General features: G+C 45.7%; 1 protein-coding gene and 1 pseudogene across 6 annotated transcripts in view; one reads left to right on the top strand and one right to left on the bottom strand.

Annotated features, from left to right (window-relative positions):
- The window catches only part of IGSF9B (immunoglobulin superfamily member 9B), a 154380-nt gene that overhangs the window by 55619 nt on the left and 77258 nt on the right, over window positions 1–21503 (bottom strand). For 3 of the 6 annotated variants that reach the window (XR_013213068.1, XM_077249334.1, XM_077249335.1), the window contains exons 17-18: window positions 11380–11425; window positions 9177–10664 (exon numbers count right to left, since the gene is read on the bottom strand). Coding sequence is in view for 4 of the 6 variants with exons in the window: in XM_077249334.1 (XP_077105449.1) it covers window positions 9177–10664; window positions 11380–11425 (1534 nt within the window). In the remaining 2 variants the exon portion in view is untranslated. Of the gene's footprint in view, window positions 1–5464; window positions 5629–9176; window positions 10665–11379; window positions 11426–21503 lie in introns of those variants that run through there. The other 3 variants (XR_013213069.1, XM_077249336.1, XM_077249337.1) reach the window with 3 other exon arrangements.
- On the top strand, window positions 3713–5007 carry LOC143766980 (small ribosomal subunit protein uS3 pseudogene; annotated as a pseudogene).

The raw sequence follows: 21503 nt of genomic DNA, 5'->3' as shown, positions 1-21503 counted from the left end.
TACCTTTGGTTTCCATTTCGTCATCTATTCCCTCTGAGATTCCGGAATTTTTGTCTGATTATCGTGATGTTTTTGAGGAGCCTAAGCTTGGTTCACTACCTCCTCACAGAGATTGCGATTGTACCATAGATCTGATTCCGGGCAGTAAATTTCCAAAGGGTCGTTTATTTAATCTATCTGTACCTGAACATGCTGCTATGCGAGAATATATTAAGGAGTCCCTGGAAAAGGGACATATTCGTCCTTCTTCATCTCCCTTAGGAGCCGGTTTTTTCTTTGTATCTAAAAAAGATGGCTCTTTGAGGCCGTGTATTGATTATCGACTCTTGAATAAAATTACAGTCAAATATCAGTATCCTCTGCCACTGCTGACTGATTTGTTTGCTCGAATAAAGGGGGCTAAGTGGTTCTCTAAGATTGATCTCCGTGGGGCGTATAATTTGGTGCGAATTAAGCAGGGGGATGAGTGGAAAACCGCATTCAATACGCCCGAGGGCCATTTTGAGTATTTAGTAATGCCTTTTGGTCTTTCAAATGCCCCTTCAGTCTTTCAGTCCTTTATGCATGACATTTTCCGTGAATATTTGGATAAATTTATGATCGTGTATCTGGATGATATTTTGATTTTTTCGGATGACTGGGATTCTCATGTCCAACAGGTCAGGAGGGTTTTTCAGGTTTTGCGGGCTAATTCCTTGTGTGTGAAGGGTTCTAAGTGTATTTTTGGGGTTCAAAAGATTTCTTTTTTGGGGTACATTTTTTCCCCCTCTTCCATTGAGATGGATCCTGTCAAGGTTCGGGCTATTTGTGATTGGACGCAACCTTCTTCTCTTAAGAGCCTTCAGAAATTTTTGGGCTTTGCTAATTTTTATCGTCGATTTATAACTGGTTTTTCTGATGTTGCTAAACCTTTGACTGATTTGACCAAAAAGGGTGCTGATGTTGCTGATTGGTCCCCTGCTGCTGTGGAGGCCTTTCGGGAGCTTAAGCGCCGCTTTTCTTCCGCCCCTGTGTTGCGTCAGCCTGATGTTACTCTTCCTTTTCAGGTTGAGGTCGATGCTTCCGAGATCGGAGCTGGGGCGGTCTTGTCGCAGAAAAGTTCCGACTGCTCCGTGATGAGACCTTGTGCGTTCTTTTCTCGAAAATTTTCGCCCGCCGAGCGAAATTATGATATTGGTAATCGGGAGCTTTTGGCTATGAAGTGGGCTTTTGAGGAGTGGCGTCATTTGCTTGAGGGGGTTAGACATCAGGTGGTGGTATTGACCGATCACAAGAATTTGATTTATCTTGAGTCTGCCAGGCGCCTGAATCCTAGACAGGCGCGCTGGTCGTTGTTTTTCTCTCGGTTTAATTTTGTGGTCTCATACTTACCAGGTTCTAAAAATGTGAAGGCGGATGCCCTTTCTAGGAGTTTTGAGCCTGATTCCCCTGGTGATTCTGAACCTACAGGTATCCTTAAGGATGGGGTGATATTATCTGCTGTTTCCCCAGACCTGCGACGGGCTTTGCAGGAGTTTCAGGCGGATAGACCTGATCGTTGCCCGCCTGGTAGACTGTTTGTTCCTGATGATTGGACCAGTAGAGTCATCTCGGAGGTTCATTCTTCTGTGTTGGCAGGTCATCCTGGGATCTTTGGTACCAGGGATTTGGTGGCTAGGTCCTTCTGGTGGCCTTCCCTGTCTCGAGATGTACGAGTTTTTGTGCAGTCTTGTGATGTTTGTGCTCGGGCCAAACCTTGTTGTTCTCGGGCCAGGGGATTGTTGTTATCTTTGCCTATTCCGAAGAGGCCTTGGACTCACATCTCTATGGATTTTATTTCTGATCTCCCTCTTTCTCAGAAAATGTCTGTCATCTGGGTGGTGTGTGACCGTTTTTCAAAGATGGTCCATTTGGTGCCCTTGCCTAAGTTGCCTTCCTCATCCGAGTTGGTTCCTCTGTTTTTTCAAAATGTGGTTCGCTTGCATGGTATTCCGGAGAATATCGTTTCTGACAGGGGGACCCAGTTCGTGTCTAGATTTTGGCGGGCGTTCTGTGCTAGGATGGGCATTGATTTGTCTTTTTCGTCTGCGTTTCATCCTCAGACTAATGGCCAGACTGAGCGAACTAATCAGACCTTGGAGACTTATTTGAGGTGTTTTGTGTCTGCGGATCAGGATGACTGGGTTGCCTTTTTGCCGTTGGCAGAGTTTGCCCTCAATAATCGGGCTAGTTCTGCCACTTTGGTTTCTCCTTTTTTTTGCAATTCGGGGTTTCATCCTCGTTTTTCTTCCGGTCAGGTGGAGTCTTCGGATTGTCCTGGAGTGGATACTGTGGTGGATAGGTTGCATCGGATTTGGGGACAGGTGGTGGACAATTTGGAGTTGTCCCAGGAGAAGACTCGGCATTTTGCTAACCGCCGTCGTCGTGTTGGTCCTCGTCTTCGTGTTGGGGACTTGGTGTGGTTGTCTTCTCGTTTTGTCCCTATGAGGGTTTCTTCTCCTAAGTTTAAGCCTCGGTTCATCGGCCCGTATAAGATTTTGGAGATTCTTAACCCCGTGTCCTTTCGATTGGACCTCCCAGCATCTTTTTCTATCCATAATGTCTTCCATCGGTCATTATTGCGCAGGTATGAGGTACCGGTTGTGCCTTCCGTTGAGCCTCCCGCTCCGGTGTTGGTTGAGGGTGAATTGGAGTACGTTGTGGAGAAGATCTTGGACTCCCGTGTTTCCAGACGGAAACTTCAGTATCTGGTCAAGTGGAAGGGCTACGGTCAGGAGGATAATTCTTGGGTGACAGCCTCTGATGTTCATGCCTCTGATTTGGTCCGTGCCTTTCATAGGGCTCATCCTGATCGCCCTGGTGGTTCTTGTGAGGGTTCGGTGCCCCCTCCTTGAGGGGGGGGGTACTGTTGTGAATTTGGTTTTTGGGCTCCCCCGGTGGTCACTGGTGGTACTGGACTTGTGTGCTTCACTTTCTCTGTTCACCTGTTTCCATCAGGATATGGGAGTATCCTATTTAGCCTTGCTGCTCAGTTATTCTGGTGCCGGCCATCAATGTAACCAGAGCCTTTCTGTTGCATGTTCCTGCTTCTAGACTACTATCAGCTAAGTTGGACTCTTAGTCCTAAGTTTGTTTTGCATTTTTGTTCCAGTTCACAGTAATGTTATTTTTCTGTAGCTGGAAGCTCTTGTGGGCCGAAATTGCCACTCCGGTGTCATGAGTTGACACATGAGTCTTAAAGTAATTTCGGGAAGGTATTTTAATAGGGTTTTCAGCTGACCGTGAAGTTCCCTATTGTATCTTCTTGCTATCTAGTAAGCGGACCTCGCTTTGCTGAACCTACCTTCATACTGCGTATGTCTTTTCCTCTGAACTCACCGTCAATATATGTGGGGGGCTTCTGTCTCCTTTTTGGGGGAATTTCCCTAGAGGTAAGCCAGGTCTGTCTTTTCCTCTATTAGGGTTAGTTAGTCCTCCGGCTGGCGCTAGGCGTCTAGGGATAAAACGTAGGTACGCCACCCGGCCACTGTTAGTTGTGTGATAGGTTTAGCTCACGGTCAGCTCGAGATTCCATCACCCAGGAGCTAGTCTGTAGTTTAAGCTCTCTGACGTTCCCTTGCCATTGGGAACCATGACAGCTGTCCTTGGTGGGAATTGAACCCAGGACTCCAGCGCTGCCTAGATTCAATGCTAACCACTGAGCCCCCGTGCTGACTCTTTCCTTTCCGCAGCGCGGAGAGAGATGGCGATGCAGATCTCGAAGAAGAGGAAGTTTGTCGCTGATGGCATCTTGAAGGCTGAACTGAGCGAGTTCCTGACCCGGGAGCTGGCAGAAGATGGCTACTCTGGTGTGGAGATCCGAGTCACTCCGACCAGGACGGAAATCATCATTCTTGCCACCAGGACCCAGAACGTCCTCTGTGAGAAGGGGAACCGTATGTGAGCTGACTGCAGTGGTGCATAAGAGATTCAGCTTTTCCGAGGGCAGCGTTGAGCTGTACGCCGAGAAAGTTGCCACAAGAAGTCTGTGCGCCATAGCCCAAGCAGAGTCTCTGCGCTAGAAGCTCCTGGGAGGCCTGGTGGTGAGGAGAGCCTGCTATGGCATCCTGCGCTTCATCATGGAGTGTAGAGCTAAGGGTTGTAAGGTCGTGGTGTCCGGTAAACTGCGAGGACAGAGAGCCAAGTCCATGAAATTTGTGGATGGACTGATGATTCACAGTGAAGACCCTGTGAACTACTACATGGACACCGACGTGCGCCACTTCCTGCTCAGACAAGGTGTTCTGGGCATCAAGGTGAAGATCATGCTCCCATGGGATCCAAGTGGAAATATTGTCCAATTTGCCCTTTTTTCTGTATTTTGTGTTGTTTCAATGCACACAAAGGATATAAACGTGTATAACAATACATGTGTAACTGCAATAATTTTCTGGGAGAAATACTTTATTTTCTGTAACAATTTCAAAAGGTATCAACACTTTTGGACATGACTGTAGCTGAGGTCCACTCTCATGTGACCCCCATAGACTTACAGCTGGAGTTTTCTCTGTTGTGTCCCCCTCGGAGACCGATAGCCGTATACCCTATGTCCCCCCACAGAGCGCTAGTTTACCCTCATGTGTCCCACATAGCAAACTCCTATTAATTGATTGGTGGCATCAGGTAGAAGGGCTTTCACATGAGAATAATGGGCCCGAGTCTGATAGTTTAGGAGCAGTCCTGGACGCACAGGGGAATGGAAATGCTATTTAAGACAGATGAAGAATTGCATTGGCGGTTGTCCTTACTGCAATGAAGGCTGTGGACATCTCAGCATGTGGCCTTTCCACCAGTATGAGGGAGTTTCTTCCTCTATGGGTGCCATAACAAGTCTTTTGGGTTTTCTAGCGATCATTTATAACTATTGATCCATCACACAGAATACAACCTTATAGCAGACCATGATGTCCTGTCACCAGGTGTAACCTGCAGGCATTTCCCTTTTCTTTACAGGCCCTTAAGTTTAGAGTGAAGGTTGATTCCTGGTAAAAAGCTGGACCTTAGCCTAAACCACCGACAATCTACATGCGCTGTAGAGCGGGTGAGTGTAGATATGACTGCACCTGCCATGATGACATCATTGTGTGATGCAGCATTCAGTGCTTCTCCTCTGATGTCACAGCGGGATGGCAGAGGGGTGACTGCACCCTCTGTAACTCTGTCAGTGGTTTTGAGAGGAAATTGTGTCTGGTATGGATGCCGAAGACAGGACAGAGTTGATGTATTCAGCTTCTAATGTTCACAAAATAGTGAATATCTAATGACACAACATCATGAATCTGTGTCAAGTGAATTTTTTGGCCTTACTCTGAGCATTGTGCATTGTTCCCCTTTAAAGCAAGCCAGGGTCATAAAAACAGATGCAAAAGACCCCCAATGTTTTCCATCCCTCCAGGAACCCACCCCTCACTTCCCTCTTCCCCCTTCGGACATGGATCACCCTTACCTATTGGATGGAGGAGTTCATGACATCAACACTGCTCAGATAGCTGAGATCAATCAAAAACAGACACAGTTATTGAGGACAGCACTCAGGAAAGAAAGGAGGGCAGGGGGCTGCACTGGGGAATCATAGCAAAACCTGATACTGTTACAGGGGCTCCGACACTCCTGCAGGTGAGAAAGGCATCTAAATTACACAAAAACATCACAGTGTGAAAATAACCCTAACCTGTCATTGTAATCCCGTACACAACACAGACAACAATGACACATTACTAAAATACATTGCCACTATACTGAGACACTGGAGGACAGACCAGAACGCTGTGGGCCAGGGCTTCAGAATGGAACAGGGCCGCAGAATATGCCAGGGTCACAGAATGGAACAGGGCCGTAGAATATGTCAGGGCCACAGAATGGAACAGGGCCGCAGAATATGCCAGGGCCACAGAATGGAACAGGGCCGCAGAATATGCCAGGGTCACAGAATGGAACAGGGCCGCAGAATATGTCAGGGTCACAGAATGGAACAGGGCCGCAGAATATGTCAGGGCCACAGAATGGAACAGGGCCGTAGAATATGTCAGGGTCACAGAATGGAACAGGGCCGTAGAATATGTCAGGGTCACAGAATGGAACAGGGCCGTAGAATATGTCAGGGCCACAGAATGGAACAAGGCCGCAGAATATGTCAGGGCCACAGAATGGAACAGGGCCGTAGAATGGAACAGGGCCGCAGAATATGTCAGGGCCACAGAATGGAACAAGGCCGCAGAATATGTCAGGGCCACAGAATGGAACAGGGCCGTAGAACATGTCAGGGTCACAGAATGGAACAGGGCCACAGAATATGTCAGGGTCACAGAATGGAACAGGGCCGTAGAATATGTCAGGGTCACAGAATGGAACAGGGCCGCAGAATATGTCAGGGTCACAGAATGGAACAGGGCCACAGAATATGTCAGGGTCACAGAATGGAACAGGGCCACAGAATATGTCAGGGCCACAGAATGGAACAGGGCCGTAGAATATGTCAGGGTCACAGAATGGAACAGGGCCGTAGAATATGTCAGGGTCACAGAATGGAACAGGGTCGCAGAATATGTCAGGGTCACAGAATGGAACAGGGCCACAGAATATGTCAGGGTCACAGAATGGAACAGGGCCGTAGAATATGTCAGGGTCACAGAATGGAACAGGGCCGCAGAATATGTCAGGGTCACAGAATGGAACAGGGCCGTAGAATATGTCAGGGTCACAGAATGGAACAGGGCTGCAGAATATGTCAGGATCACAGAATGGAACAAGGCCGCAGAATATGTCAGGGCCACAGAATGGAACAGGGCCGCAGAATATGTCAGGGCCACAGAATAGAACAAGGCCGCAGAATATGTCAGTGTCACAGAATGGAACAAGGCAACAGAATATGTCAGGGCCACAGAATGGAACAGGGCCGCAGAATATGTCAGGGCCACAGAATGGAACAGGGCCACAGAATATGTCAGGGCCGCAGAATATGTCAGGGCCACAGAATGGAACAGGGCCGCAGAATATGTCAGGGTCACAGAATGGAACAGGGCCGCAAAATATGTCAGGGCCACAGAATGGAACAAGGCCGCAGAATATGTCTGTCACAGAATGGAACAGGGCCGCAGAATATGTCAGGGTCACAGAATGGAACAGGGCCGCAGAATATGTCAGGGTCACAGAATGGAACAAGGCCACAGAATATGTCAGGGCCACAGAATGGAACAGGGCCGCAGAATATGTCAGGGTCACGAAATGGAACAGGACCGCAGAATATGTCAGGGTCACAGAATGGAACAGGACCGCAGAATATGTCAGGGTCACAGAATGGAACAAGGCCGCAGAATATGTCAGGGCCACAGAATGGAACAGGGCCGCAGAATATGTCAGGGCCACAGAATGGAACAGGGCCGCAGAATATGTCAGGGCCACAGAATGGAACAGGGCCGCAGAATATGTCAGGGCCACAGAATATGTCAGGGCCACAGAATGGAACAGGGCCGCAGAATATGTCAGGGCCACAGAATATGTCAGGGCCACAGAATGGAACAGGGCCGCAGAATATGTCAGGGCCACAGAATGGAACAGGGCCGCAGAATATGTCAGGGCCACAGAATGGAACAGGGCCGCAGAATATGTCAGGGCCACAGAATGGAACAGGGCCGCAGAATATGTCAGGATAACAGAATGGAACAGGGCCGCAAAATATGTCAGGATAACAGAATGGAACAGGGCCGCAAAATATGTCAGGGCCACAGAATGGAACAAGGCCGCAGAATATGTCAGTGTCACAGAATGGAACAAGGCCACAGAATATGTCAGGGCCACAGAATGGAACAGGGCCGCAGAATATGTCAGGGTCACGAAATGGAACAGGGCCGTAGAATATGTCAGGGCCACAGAATGGAACAGGGCCGCAGAATATGTCAGGGCCACAGAATGGAACAGGACCGCAGAATATGTCAGGACCACAGAATGGAACAGGGCTGCAGAACATGATGAGGCTGCAAAATGGAACAGGGCTGCAGAATAGGCAGGGACCAAAAAATATGTCAGGCCGCAGAATGGACCCAACTGACGCGCAACCAGCAACATTACAGGGGTTATTTCTCTTCTGGAATACAAAAAAATCATTGTCAACGGACTTGGGAGCAAACCTGTACACTCAATCTTGGACACTGGTTACCTGGACACTTTGTGAAGTGAGTGATTCTGCTAGTTTTAGGATAAAGTACAATGCCTTCCTGTCAGTTTATTCCGGTGTAGGGCATAATCTCGATAGAAGTGTTTGCTCCTCCAGTCATGATGCATCATCATCTAGGATTTCTCAGGCCTTCAGATCTTTCCCCATTTCACAGGAGCACTACTTGAGTATGCCTTATGGTTTTGGAAGCAGCCACAATTCACAAGACAGACGGACAGAATGCTACAGACATGTGCCAACAATCCTGTAATTCGTAGTGGTATGCCCATGGAAGGAATGGAGAGACCCAGAGAGCACAAATACACTTTATTTAATGTGCACTTCACAATTCAATACGGATGCCATTTATTGGCAGATAATAGACGTCCCAGGCCTTACTCCACAGAGCAGAACCTTCTCGGGGGGGGGGGGGGAGATTGGCATTTCTGGATTGCACTTTGCGTTGTATTGGCAGGTAATCTGAGAAGTGTCAAGACTACCATTAATAACCACTGACGAAAGGTCCTCTCAATGTGCTCCAACATGGGGTCACCCTGTACGATACACCAGCGTGTGAACTCCGAACAGAGACCTAGCTCTGTTAGTCCATGGTTTGGCTGGAAATCATATCCATCAAGAAGCAATCCTACAAGCACAAACCTGATAAACATGGCGGGGCAGAAACGTTTTGTGAGGTATGAACTGACAGGTCCTAGTTTACAAACCCTCGTGTGTCTGGCCCCAGCAGACAGCTTTCAGTAGATGGCAATGTTCTTTTAGAATATTAATCTCCCAGCAGAGAGCTTTCAGTAGGTGGCAATGTTTTTTAGAATATTAATATTCAATTCACTTAGTTCCTCTTTAAGAAAACCATAAATGTAAAAGTAACTGATGAGATTCAGGACAATGTCGAGACAGGATCTACCTAGAAAAGTAAATGGTCACTGAAGTCCACACCCCCACCCACGAGCAACAAGTTTGTCCCTCTGCTCAACATCACACTCACCCTGCAGTGCACAGTACCGCTGTCTCTGCATGTATTCGCTCTTCTCTCCTGCGTCCTTCTGCATGAGGGGACGAGTCAGGTGGAGCAGGGCGGTAGCTAGGACTCTCATGACTGCTTTTTGCTGGCGACCCAGAAGATGGGGGAGATTGGTGTAAAAAGCTAGGAGGCTGCAGGGCAATGCCAGAGCATTCTGGAGGTGGGGGAAGCAGACCTGGGCGAGGCCTGGCTCTGGCACTGAGCTCAGGGGATCCATGTCTGGAACTTAGGGGACTTTGGGTCAGTGGCGAAAGGCGTGAAGGCTGCAGCACCACTTGATGTAAGCCTGGCTCCAGTCTTCGATGCTGTCTGGGACTCATCTGTGGACGTGCCCGACTTTCAAACCATCGAGCATCCATCCCAAAAGGCCCTGGTTCAGGGATGTCTGGGTATGGAAGCACTGGGATCCCCATCCCTTGGCTAGTGTGCCGAAGCTGGCCTTGCGCAGCCAGTTGCATAGCTGCATCCTGCCATGAAGTTGGGTGAGGAGGATGTGGACGACTTGGTAACCTTCCTGCCCAGCCTGAATGTGGTTCCAGAGGTAAGATGGCTGCATAAGATGGGACCTGTAGTGAGTTGGGAGGTGGACGCCCCCGAGGAAATGGGGCTGGGGGAGGTGGAGGTAGAGGACGCCTCATCTCACCAGCTTCATACCGATGCTGGACAAACATGGAAGGAGATGAAGGAGCTTCTAATCCACCAAAAGGGAAGTCTGGCCCTCCCCACTGATCTGGTGAGCGCCCACCAGTTGGGGTGTGTGTAAGAGGCAAAGTACTGGTGGAGCTGTTCTCCCCATTCTCTTCTGGAATAGGTGGAAAAGAGCCTTCAGGAAGCAAAGGTGGAGATGACATAACAGAACTTAGTGGGCTGACTTCTGGCATATAAAAAGGAGGAGGTGGATCCGAGTCCCGAGGACTACTGCTCAAATAGCCATACAAGTGGCTATGATGGTAGCTACCAGGTCTTGACTGACCTGAGGCCTGCTGCCTTACTTCTGGAGACTGATGTTGAAAACGTGGGCTGTAGGCAGGAGGCTGAAGCGGAGAGTCCTGACTAGATGATAATGGGGTAAGGTGGGACTTTAAACCTGATGGCTCGTCATTTTCCTCATCAGACTGTCGGAACTCTGGGTACATATCCGTTTCCTCTGCAAATGGGAATCCTTGAATTCTTCGACTACGCATAGCTGGCTCCTGGTCAGGGCCACCTGTAACAAAACGACCATCTGGACCCCTGCTGATTAACTCAATGGGAGTAGTAACTTCTGCTTCTGCCTGACTGACGCTATACTTCTTGCTGGTCATGGCACGTTTGGTCTTCTTGTATAATGACAGTTCCTTTTCTCGGCCTGGACTCAGGGGCCTTTTTGGTGGAAGGCCCTGATCCTCTGAAGACTCTGAGGGAGCACGTAATGTTCGAACACTCTCTGGACTGACCTTTCCAGAAGATAACCTAATAAAAATAAAAAGTACCTGATATGGGTATTTTAGACTGACCTAGAAGAAAATACAGCAATTCAATCGAGAAGCTGCTTCCACAGATTACCGATTTCTCCTTAAAGTGTCCATCTACGGGTCTCCATCAGGGTTAACAAAAGCCCTTACTGTGGGATGTGCACCTCTTGTTGGAGACAACCAGGGCTCCTTACAGGGCCTTTATACATGTCAAGTGGACTCTAGAACATTAACTAGTGGCAACAATAAACGTCCACGGAGAAGTCTCAATCCACAAGTAAAGAAAAGTGAGCAGAGCTGGCACAGAGGAAGTGTTGGGAAGAATAGTCTAGAATTAAGGATGACCAGGATGCTACTCTTCTTCTTATACCAACAGTCCTGGTCTCATAACACAGGCCTGGACCTCGGGCATCTGACTGAGATTAAGCTAGCCATGTATTAGGGTTACTGATCGGTCAGTGACTTATGTAAATCGATATCTCAGGCGAGATACTGTCATCATTATAATGTAGCAGAACAATTATTCTATGAAAATCTGACTTTGATTGACGCTACTTGAAAATATTGCAGAAATTGGTCTAAATCTGCCTTTTGAGACAACCAAAATTTCTAGTGTATGACCAGCCTTAGAAGAGCACATCATCAGTGCCATCCCAGGCCCCCTGTTACCTCCCTGAATTCAGCCAAGCATGAAGAAGTGAGTGTTTACTTACGGAGACTCCATGCTTTTCCGGCAGTGTGTGATGGAGAGTGGTGGATCTGCAGAGAAACAATCACAAGTTATATTTCAACCACTGTCTACAGCCATCCATCACCTCACCAATCTCAGCCCTATTCCAAAAATCCAAGGGATTATACCCTTTTCCCTGCCCAGAGAACATCTGTCAGGGAAGCACTTGCTAAGACCCAGAGTACAGCAGATATCTGACAAGTCCTTAGCTCTTGATCGCAGCTTGGTGAAATTTCCAGGGTTTAACTTTAACTCAGAACTAAGCTGGTGGCTTTGTTAGGCTGTCTGCAGAAAACAAGGAAGATACCCTGGCACAATGTGTAATCATCCACATGGCTTAGTATGACCTCAGAGGAGGCGTAACAGGAACTTTATGCATGCTGTCCCCTCCAAATATCATCTGCTAATTCTTTATTGCAGGTTGCATCTGCCCATAATATTTCCACTACAACAGCCGTCCCAAGAGGTCAGCTCCTCAGGAAGACACGGATCTGCTCATCTGATAGTTTGGGGTGTTGGGAACCATACAAAACTACAAAGTGAAACTAAATGCATTGTAGGAATTATTGCTTTAGGTACTAAGACCCCAGATGGATTAAAGGAGACACTTTTTTGTATCTTTCCTGTAGAAGGATTTCTTTGGTTTTATCTTTAGCTTGTTTTTATTTTTAGGCTTTAATCATTTATTATGGTCTATACGATTACAACAAATGCTTTTCTTTCCCATAGCCTTTAACTATAGAGGATATTTCATCTATAGGTCTTTGGAAAACAGATTGAATGATTAAAATAAAAACAGTGCCATAATGTGCTGCATACATCAACAACATATTATTTAACACAATAATGGATTAGCTTATTTATTTTATTCAGGAAGCCTTCATTGGCCCAACTCTTTATCTATGTAATTATTTACACCCATCACCTCTTGTTCTTTGCATTCAGCATATGTCATGTTTTGTGTTTCTATTGTATCTGTTCAGATGTAGAATGCATTTAGTGACGTGACTGTACTTTGTGTATATAATGATTGTGGGCAATATTGCACTTTATCACGTACACTAGCACTTTACTTCTGTGTTTGCACTTTTTGGCAGCTTCCTATCCAAGTTTCCCTTTGCAGATGCAGACAACTAATTAATTAAAGCTCAATGGGATTAGAAGTCCACAAGTGTTCTATCAGATTAAGGTTCGGGGATCAGGCTGGCAGCTCCATAACCTCAATTTTGTTGGACTGGAACAAAGATTTTGCTGGTTTACTGGTGTGTTTAGTGTCATTGTCTTGTAGAAACACCCACTTTAATGGCATGTCCTCTTCAGTGTAATGCAACATGATCTCTTTAAGTATTTTAATCGTTGCAAACTGGTCCATGATCCCTGGTATACGGTAATTAAATCTGACACCATAGTAAGAGAAACCTGCCATATCATGACGCCTGCACCACCATGCTTCACTGTCTTCAGAGTGGACTGTGGTTGAACGCAGAGTTTCGGGGTCATCTATCAAACGGTCCGTGGCCCTTGGACCCAAAAAGAAAAATGTTACTTTCATTGGTCCAGAAAAAGCTTCTCCATTTCTCTTTAGGCCAGTTGATGTGTTCTTTGGCAGATTGTATCCTCTTCAGTACATATCTGTTTTTATCAGTGGGACTTTGCGGGGACTTCTTGGTAAGAGATTAGCGTCACACAGGAGTCTTCTACCTGTCACAGTCATCACAGGTAACGTGAGACTGTCTGTGATCATCCTGGAGCCGATCATTGGTAATGTGAGACTGTGATCATCCTGGAGCCGATCATTGGTAACGTGAGACTATGTGAACATCCTGGAGCTGATCATTGTTACCGTGAGACTATGTAATCATCCTGGAGCCGATCATTGGTAACGTGGCACAGTCTGTGAACATCCTGGAGCCGATCATTGGTAACGTGAGACTGTATATGATCATCCTGGAGTCGATCATTGGTAACGTGAGACTGTATGTGATCATTCTGGAGCCGATCATTGGTAACGTGAGACTATGTAATCATCCTGGAGCCGATCATTGGTAACGTGAGACTATGTGAACATCCTGGAGCCGATCATTGGTACCGTGAGACTATGTAATCATCCTGGAGTCGATCATTGGTAACGTGAGACTATGTGAACATCCTGGAGCTGATCATTGGTACCGTGAGACTATGTAATCATCCTAGAGCCGATCATTGGTAACGTGGCACAGTCTGAACATCCTGGAGCCGATCATTGGTAACGTGAGACTGTATATGATCATCCTGGAGTCGATCATTGGTAACGTGAGACTGTATGTGATCATTCTGGAGCCGATCATTGGTAACGTGAGACTATTTGTGATCATCCTGGAGCTGATCATTGGTAACGTGAGACTGTATGTGATCATCCTGGAACCGATCATTGGTAACGTGAGACTGTATGTGATCATTCTGGAGCCGATCATTGGTAACGTGAGACTGTATGTGATCATCCTGGAACCGATCATTGGTAACGGGAGACTGTATGTGATCATTCTGGAGCCGATCATTGGTAAAGTGACACTATTTGTGATTATCCTGGAGCTGATCATTGGCAACGTGAGACTGTGATCATCCTGGAGCCGATCATTGGTAACGTGAGACTATTTGTGATCATCCTGGAGCTGATCATTGGTAACGTGAGACTGTATGTGATCATCCTGGAACCGATCATTGGTAACGTGAGACTGTATGTGATCATTCTGGAGCCGATCATTGGTAACGTGAGACTGTATGTGTTCATTCTGGAGCCGATCATTGGTAACACAAGACTATTTGTGTTTATCCTGGAGCTGATCATTGGCAACGTAAGACTGTGATCATCCTGGAGCCGATCACTGGTAACGCGAGACTGTCTGTGATTATCCTGGAGCCGATGATTGGTAAGGTGAGACTGTCTGTGATCATCCTGGAGCTGATCATTGGCTGAGCCTTTTCCATTCTAGCTATTCTTCCATCCATTGGAATTGTAGTCTTCTGCTTTCTTCCTTGTCTCTCTGGTTTGGCTTTCCATTATGAGGCATTGAAGATTATTTTAGCTGAGCAACCGATCATTGTCTGCACATCTTTAAAAGTTTAACCCTCTCCAATCAACGTTTTAATCAAAGTACGCGGTTCTTCTAAACAAATGTCTGGAACGACCCATATTTCTCAGGCTTTCAAGGAGAAATTCATGTACAACATTTAACATTAAATAAGGGCCACCTGATTCACACCGTCTCTTTACAGAATGATTGACCGCACTGATCGGACTCCACATTGCTAATATTGTGATCAGCGCCAGAGCGGTCAATTAATTATTCTAATACACAGACTCAGAAACCTGCAGATCATGAATGTGGAGTCTGGTGGTTCTCTTATCTACTGCAAAGACTGGTAAATTGAGTGACATGTGGAGATGCAATTTATACTAAAAACAGGGATAAATCTAGTTAGTCATATTGGATGGCTAGTATTTGGAACACTACAGTAGTATTGGCAGCATATGGTGGACATCTTCAGTTATTACTTTTTATGGTTTTTCTATATCAGCAGCTTAGATTTTAAGTGCAAATGGAATATCTAAAGCATTTTCTTAATTGAATATCCAAAAAGAAAAGAAGAAAAGGTGGCACTCACCAAGCGATGTATTAAAAATCCTTTATTCTTCCATGTATCGGAGTAAGGACATGCCTTTCGGGCTGCCGGTGAAACGAGAGGGTGCGGGGAGTGAACCAGACGATGGCCATTTCGCGCACGATGCGCTTCAACGGGACCTGGACCCGTTGAAGTGCATCGTGTGCGAAACGGCCATCGTCCAGTTCACCCCCCGCACCCTCTCGTTTTACCTGCAGCCCGAAAGGCATGTCCTTACTCCGATACATGGAAGAATAAAGGATTTTTAATACATCGCTTGATGAGTGCCACCTTTTCTTTTTGGATATTTAATACGAAGTACTGTTTGGTAGAGCACCACAGTGCGATTGTTTTCCACCGCAGGTCCGTTTGCCATGAGAGACTCAGTTTGTTGCAGTAAATTGCTCACTTGAAGACCATCTAAAACCAACTATCCTGGTGCCGTCATACTTTTTTCTTTTATATGGACTATTTTCTTAATTGAGACATCTGCAAACATTGGGTTATTGAATATGGAGGTGCATCCACTTTTTGGGGTGTTTAACCCCTTAGTGACTGGTCAGATTTCTAAAATTTGCCTTGGTCATTAAGGTCAAAATTGGCTCAGTGTCACTTTATGAGGTTATAGCTCTGGAACACTTCAACGGATCCCACTGATTCAGAGATTGTATTTTCATTACATATTGTACTTCATCTTAGTGATATATTTTGGTTGGTATGATGTGCGTTTATGAAAATATCGCAATTTTGACAGAAAATGTCACAATATTCAATCTTTTTGTTTTTATGCCCTTAAATCAGATCGTTATTAGTGATAAGCGAGTGTACTCGTGGCCCGGGTTTTCCCCAGCACGCTCGGGTGACCTCCAAGTATTTGTTACTGTTCGGAAATTTAGTTGTCATCGCCGCAGCTGAATGATTTACATCTATTAGCCAGCGTAAGTACATGTGGGGGTTGCCTGGTTGCTAGGGAATCCCCACATGTATTCAAGCTGTCTAATAGCCGTAAATCATTCAGGTGAGATGAGCAAAACTAAATCTCCGAACACTAACAAATACTCGGAGGTCACCCGAGAGTGCTGGGGAAAACCTGAGCAACGAGTACACTCGCTCATCACTAATATACCACACAAAATAGTTAATAAATAACATTTCCCACATGTCTACTTTACAGGTGCATCATTTTTTAAACTTTTTTGTAAGAATTTTAGAGGGGTTAAAAGTTTAGCAGCAATTCATTTTTTCAACAAATTTACATTACAAAACCTTTTTTTTTTTTTTTAGGGACCTATATATCGGAAACACTCCAAAAGTGTGCCTCAGTTTCTGGTCCTGTGCGCACTGCTTGCCCTGCTCTTTACACTCCTGTCTCTCGGTCCTGTGCCCCCTGCTTGCGCCATCTAGGCTTTCCACAGTCACACTATCAGAGTCACTACAGGAATGAAAATAAAAATGAAAATTTTACCTCTAAAATCTTGCTTTAGCCTCAATTTTTTCACTTTTTTAGAGAGGCAACACTAAAAATGGACCCCACAGTTTGTTACAAACTTTCTTACGAGTGCGGCGATACCCCACATGTAGTCTAAAGGTATGTGCACACGTCAGGATTTCTTGCAGAAATTTCCTGAAGAAAACCGGAAATTTTCTGCAAGAAATCCGCATTTTTTTTTTGCGTTTTTTTCCCCGTTTTTTTTTAGCATTTTGCAAGCGAAATTAGCTTGCAGAATGCGAAAGTTTTCCAAGCGATCTGTAGCATCGCGTGGAAAACTGACAGGTTGGTTACACTTGTCAAACATAGTGTTTGACAAATGTGACCAACTTTTTACTATAGATGCAGCCTATGCAGCATCTATAGTAAAAGATAGAATGTTTAAAAATAATACAAAAAAATAAAAAAAATGCTTATACTCACCTGCAGACAGCGGATCTCCTCAGCGGCGTCCGTTCCTATAGATGCTGTGTGAGCGCAGGACCTTCCATGACGTCGCGGTCACGTGAGCGGTCATATGACCGGTCTCACGACCAATCACAAGACCGCGACGTCATCGCAGGTCCTTCACCGCACACCAGCTACAGGAACCGAAGCGGCAGCATGCACCGGAGAGGCGGGAAGACTCCGGAGGCCATCGAAGGTGAGTATATCACTATTTTTTATTTTAATTCTTTTTTTTTGACCAATTATATGGTGCCCAGTCCGTGGAGGAGAGTCTCCTCTCCTCCACCCTGGGTACCAACCGCACATAATCTGCTTACTTCCCGCATGGTGTGCACAGCCCCGTGCGGGAAGTAAGCAGATCAATGCACTCCTAGGTGTGCGGAATGCCCGCAATTCCGCATTTTTAATGAACATGTTGCTTTTTTTTCCGCGATGCGATTTTTTCGCGGAAAAAAATGCAACATTTGCACAAAAAAATGCGGAATACAATGTAAATAATAGGAGGCATATGTTAGCGTTTTTTTCGCGTTTTTATCACGTTTTTATAGCAAAAAAACGCGAAAAAAACTGAACGTGTGCACATGGCCAGGCTAGAAACAGAAGGATTCAACAACAGAACCATATAAAAACAAATAGTATGGCTCAAGGAATGTAAAATATATATCTTTATTCACAAAATTGACAAGTGACAATAAAAACACAAAAATACCTCATAACACAGCTCAGCGTCACCCACGCCTAGGCAATACAATAAATCGTTGCTATGCCACACTGTTGTTAACTCCGTATTTGGACATTATTGATACATAGTAAGAGTGAACCAGAACTCTAAATCACATGTGCCCACTGGTATAACTATACCTAAGAGGGAACACTATAAAAGGAGCGCTCTCACGAGTTATAAGTCCAATCAGTGTCTAATGAATTCCGAAAAACATGTGCATAGATGACTGCAAGTATATTTACCGAGTGGCGTGCCACAGCCTGGATGAACGTCCCACCCCGACGCGCGTTTCGCCTGTTCTTCTTCCGGGGGCGTATCTAGCTAGGGAGGTGTGTGGTCTTTTAAATGACCGGGAGCCAATGGGTGATAAGCGTGGTTGCCAACTGTAACTATGCGCTAGTGGAAACATAGCTGGGGTATGACGGCGCATCCGGTGCTCAGTCTATCTCCTGACAGGAACAATCGAACTCCGGTCAATGAGACACGAGTGTTCCGCCCGGCAAAAGCCAGACGGAAGTCAGGCATCATCACATGAGACCAGAGCAGAGAGCTCCGGAGTGATCTGGGCAACGCATGCGCATGCGTTGCCCAGATCACTCCGGAGCTCTCTGCTCTGGTCTCATGTGATGATGCCTGACTTCCGTCTGGCTTTTGCCGGGCGGAACACTCGTGTCTCATTGACCGGAGTTCGATTGTTCCTGTCAGGAGATAGACTGAGCACCGGATGCGCCGTCATACCCCAGCTATGTTTCCACTAGCGCATAGTTACAGTTGGCAACCACGCTTATCACCCATTGGCTCCCGGTCATTTAAAAGACCACACACCTCCCTAGCTAGATACGCCCCCGGAAGAAGAACAGGCGAAACGCGCGTCGGGGTGGGACGTTCATCCAGGCTGTGGCACGCCACTCGGTAAATATACTTGCAGTCATCTATGCACATGTTTTTCGGAATTCATTAGACACTGATTGGACTTATAACTCGTGAGAGCGCTCCTTTTATAGTGTTCCCTCTTAGGTATAGTTATACCAGTGGGCACATGTGATTTAGAGTTCTGGTTCACTCTTACTATGTATCAATAATGTCCAAATACGGAGTTAACAACAGTGTGGCATAGCAACGATTTATTGTATTGCCTAGGCGTGGGTGACGCTGAGCTGTGTTATGAGGTATTTTTGTGTTTTTATTGTCACTTGTCAATTTTGTGAATAAAGATATATATTTTACATTCCTTGAGCCATACTATTTGTTTTTATATGGTTCTGTTGTTGAATCAGTTCTACGGAATGGGACCAAGCCTATGTTGGCTATAGGTCAGTTTGGATTAATATGTATGCATAGAAACAGAAGGAGCAAGATTTGAATTTCTGAACACGCATTTGGCTGAGGGAGATGGCAGACACCACAATAGATTGTCATATCTGCAGTCCGTGTGGTTGAACGACGAAAGAAATCCCCATAAATTTATTTTCTGTTAAATTATACCCTCTAGTATTTATCTGGGAGGCATTGCCTAGTTTGATGTCACCAATTTTTATGCAGTTGATGAAACACAAGGTTGAAAAATCTCGATTTGCTTTTTTTTTTTCACCTGGATAAATCTTTTTTGTCCATTCTGAGGAGCGCACCTCAGATTTTATTCCTCTAGCTTGTATAGTAGTTGTCAGGGTACACGTGGTGACCTTGGTGAACAAGTGGCATCACTAGTTCACAGACAATGTTACCTGGAATGCCAACTGTCTGGGGGCAGTTGGGTGAGATTATTTGGTGGTCCCTAACTTCGCATATTAGTGAGCTGCACGTGTACCCTGTTGTGCTCTCATACAATTTGGATAATTTGATGCTATATATGGTGCTTGCAGGGGAGGAATTGGCGGAATGATAGACGGCCCTTGAGACTCATAAAGGACTCATCGACTGCAACATTTTGCTCTGGGGTATAGGAATTTAGAAGTCCCACTGATTCGGAGACCGTTTTCTCGTGAATATTGTACTTCATGATAGTGGTAAAATGTATTTGATCTGATTTACGTTTATTTGTGAAAAAAAAAATAATTCTGAAATTTGGCGAAAATGCTGCAATTTTCAAACTTAATTTGTATGCCCTTAAATACGAATCATATAACACAAAATAGTTAATAAATAACTATTCCCACATGTCTACTTTACATCAGCACAATTTTTTAACCTTTGTTTTGTTAGGAAGTTACAAGGGTTAAAAATCTGACCAGCGATTTCTACCGTAATTTTTACAACAAAATCTTTTTATTTTAGGGCCCACATTACATTTGATATGACTTTTTTTTGAGGGGCCTATATGACAGAAAAAACACCATCCTAAAAACTGCACCCCTCAAAGTGCTCAAAACCACATTCAAGAGGTGTATTAACGCTTCAGGTGTTTTGCAGAAATTAATGGAATGTGGAAATAAAAAACTTTTCCTTTAGACCCATTATTTATTTTTTTTACTTTCACAAGGGTAACAGGAGAAATTGCACAACAAATTTTGGGGTACGACAATACTCCATATGTGGAGGAAGACCAATGTTTGGGCACACGGCAGAGCTTGGAAGGGAAGGAGCGCCATTTGACTTTTTGAATGCAAAATTTGCTGGAATAATTAGTGGATGCCATGTCCTGGCTGGAGAGCCCATGATCTGCCTAAATAGTGGACCCCTCAGAACTGACAACATTTTGGAAACTAGACCCCTCAGGGAACCTATCTAGATGTGTAGTAACCCTCAGGTACTTCATATGTAAGGCTAGTTTCACACTAGCGTTTGCAGCAGCTGCGGACTTCCTCCGTGAAGCCCCGCCCTCGGCCGCACCACCGCCGCTAGCTCCGTCTATTTCCCATGCGGCCGGCATGCGGCCTGTGTACCTATAGTTAACATTATGTTAACTGTTTTTTGAGCCCCAAATTTTGTATTTTCACAAGGGTAACAGGAGGAAATGGACCCCAAAATTTGTTGTGCAATTTCTCCCGAGTAGGCAGATACCCCATATGTAGTCGAAAACTACTTTTGAGGCACAGTGCAAAGTAGCGCCATAATGAAGTTTAGATTTAGCTGGACTGGTTTTAGGGTGCCATGTCACATTGGTAGAGCCCCTGAGATGCCAGACCAGCAGAACCCCCATAAGTGACCCCAATTTACAAATTACACCACTCAGTGAATTCATTTAGCATTTAGGAGTGCAGTGATCATATTGACATAACAGGTGGGTCACCATTGGGCTGTGAAGAAAAAACAATTGGTATGCAACCTTCTACAGGAAGACCCCCTTGGTGATCCAAGACATGCAGCCCGAGTCCTTTGTTCAGCCATCTATGAATTCATAAAGGAGTTATGGAAATACTATACGTCCTAGCTGTGCATCGTGTACATTTCTGAGATCACACTTCCTGGGTCTCAAGTCATTCTAACACATGAGGGAAGGGAGATACATAGAACAGCCACTAGCAGCTAGGTAGCAAAATTGTGGTTAGGCTCTATGAGTAGCAGGGACCCGGCCAGTTCCAATGGCATCAGAACCGCTGCCCTAGGACCACCGAGAAAGGTGTTATGATCTTTCATAGGTTTTGGGAGATTTATCACCTAATGTCCAGGGGAGGGGATTTAGGTTCAGGCTAGAGGGCAGGAGGAGAGTGACCCAGAGGGTTAAATGCTTGGGTGAAGCATATCCTATTGCTTTTTCCCTTGGAGGTGGTGAGGACACATCATGTGAGAAGTCACTAACAAAGGGCACCACAAATATCCCATGTGGAAGCCCGTCCCCCCACAAGCCAGGCCTTTCATCTAACTG

Source organism: Ranitomeya variabilis, chromosome 4 (assembly GCF_051348905.1).
Source record: "Ranitomeya variabilis isolate aRanVar5 chromosome 4, aRanVar5.hap1, whole genome shotgun sequence".
Taxonomy (NCBI): domain Eukaryota; kingdom Metazoa; phylum Chordata; class Amphibia; order Anura; family Dendrobatidae; genus Ranitomeya; species Ranitomeya variabilis.
The sequence above is the reverse complement of the archived record's forward strand: the minus strand, read 5'-3'. Positions and strand labels throughout refer to the sequence as shown.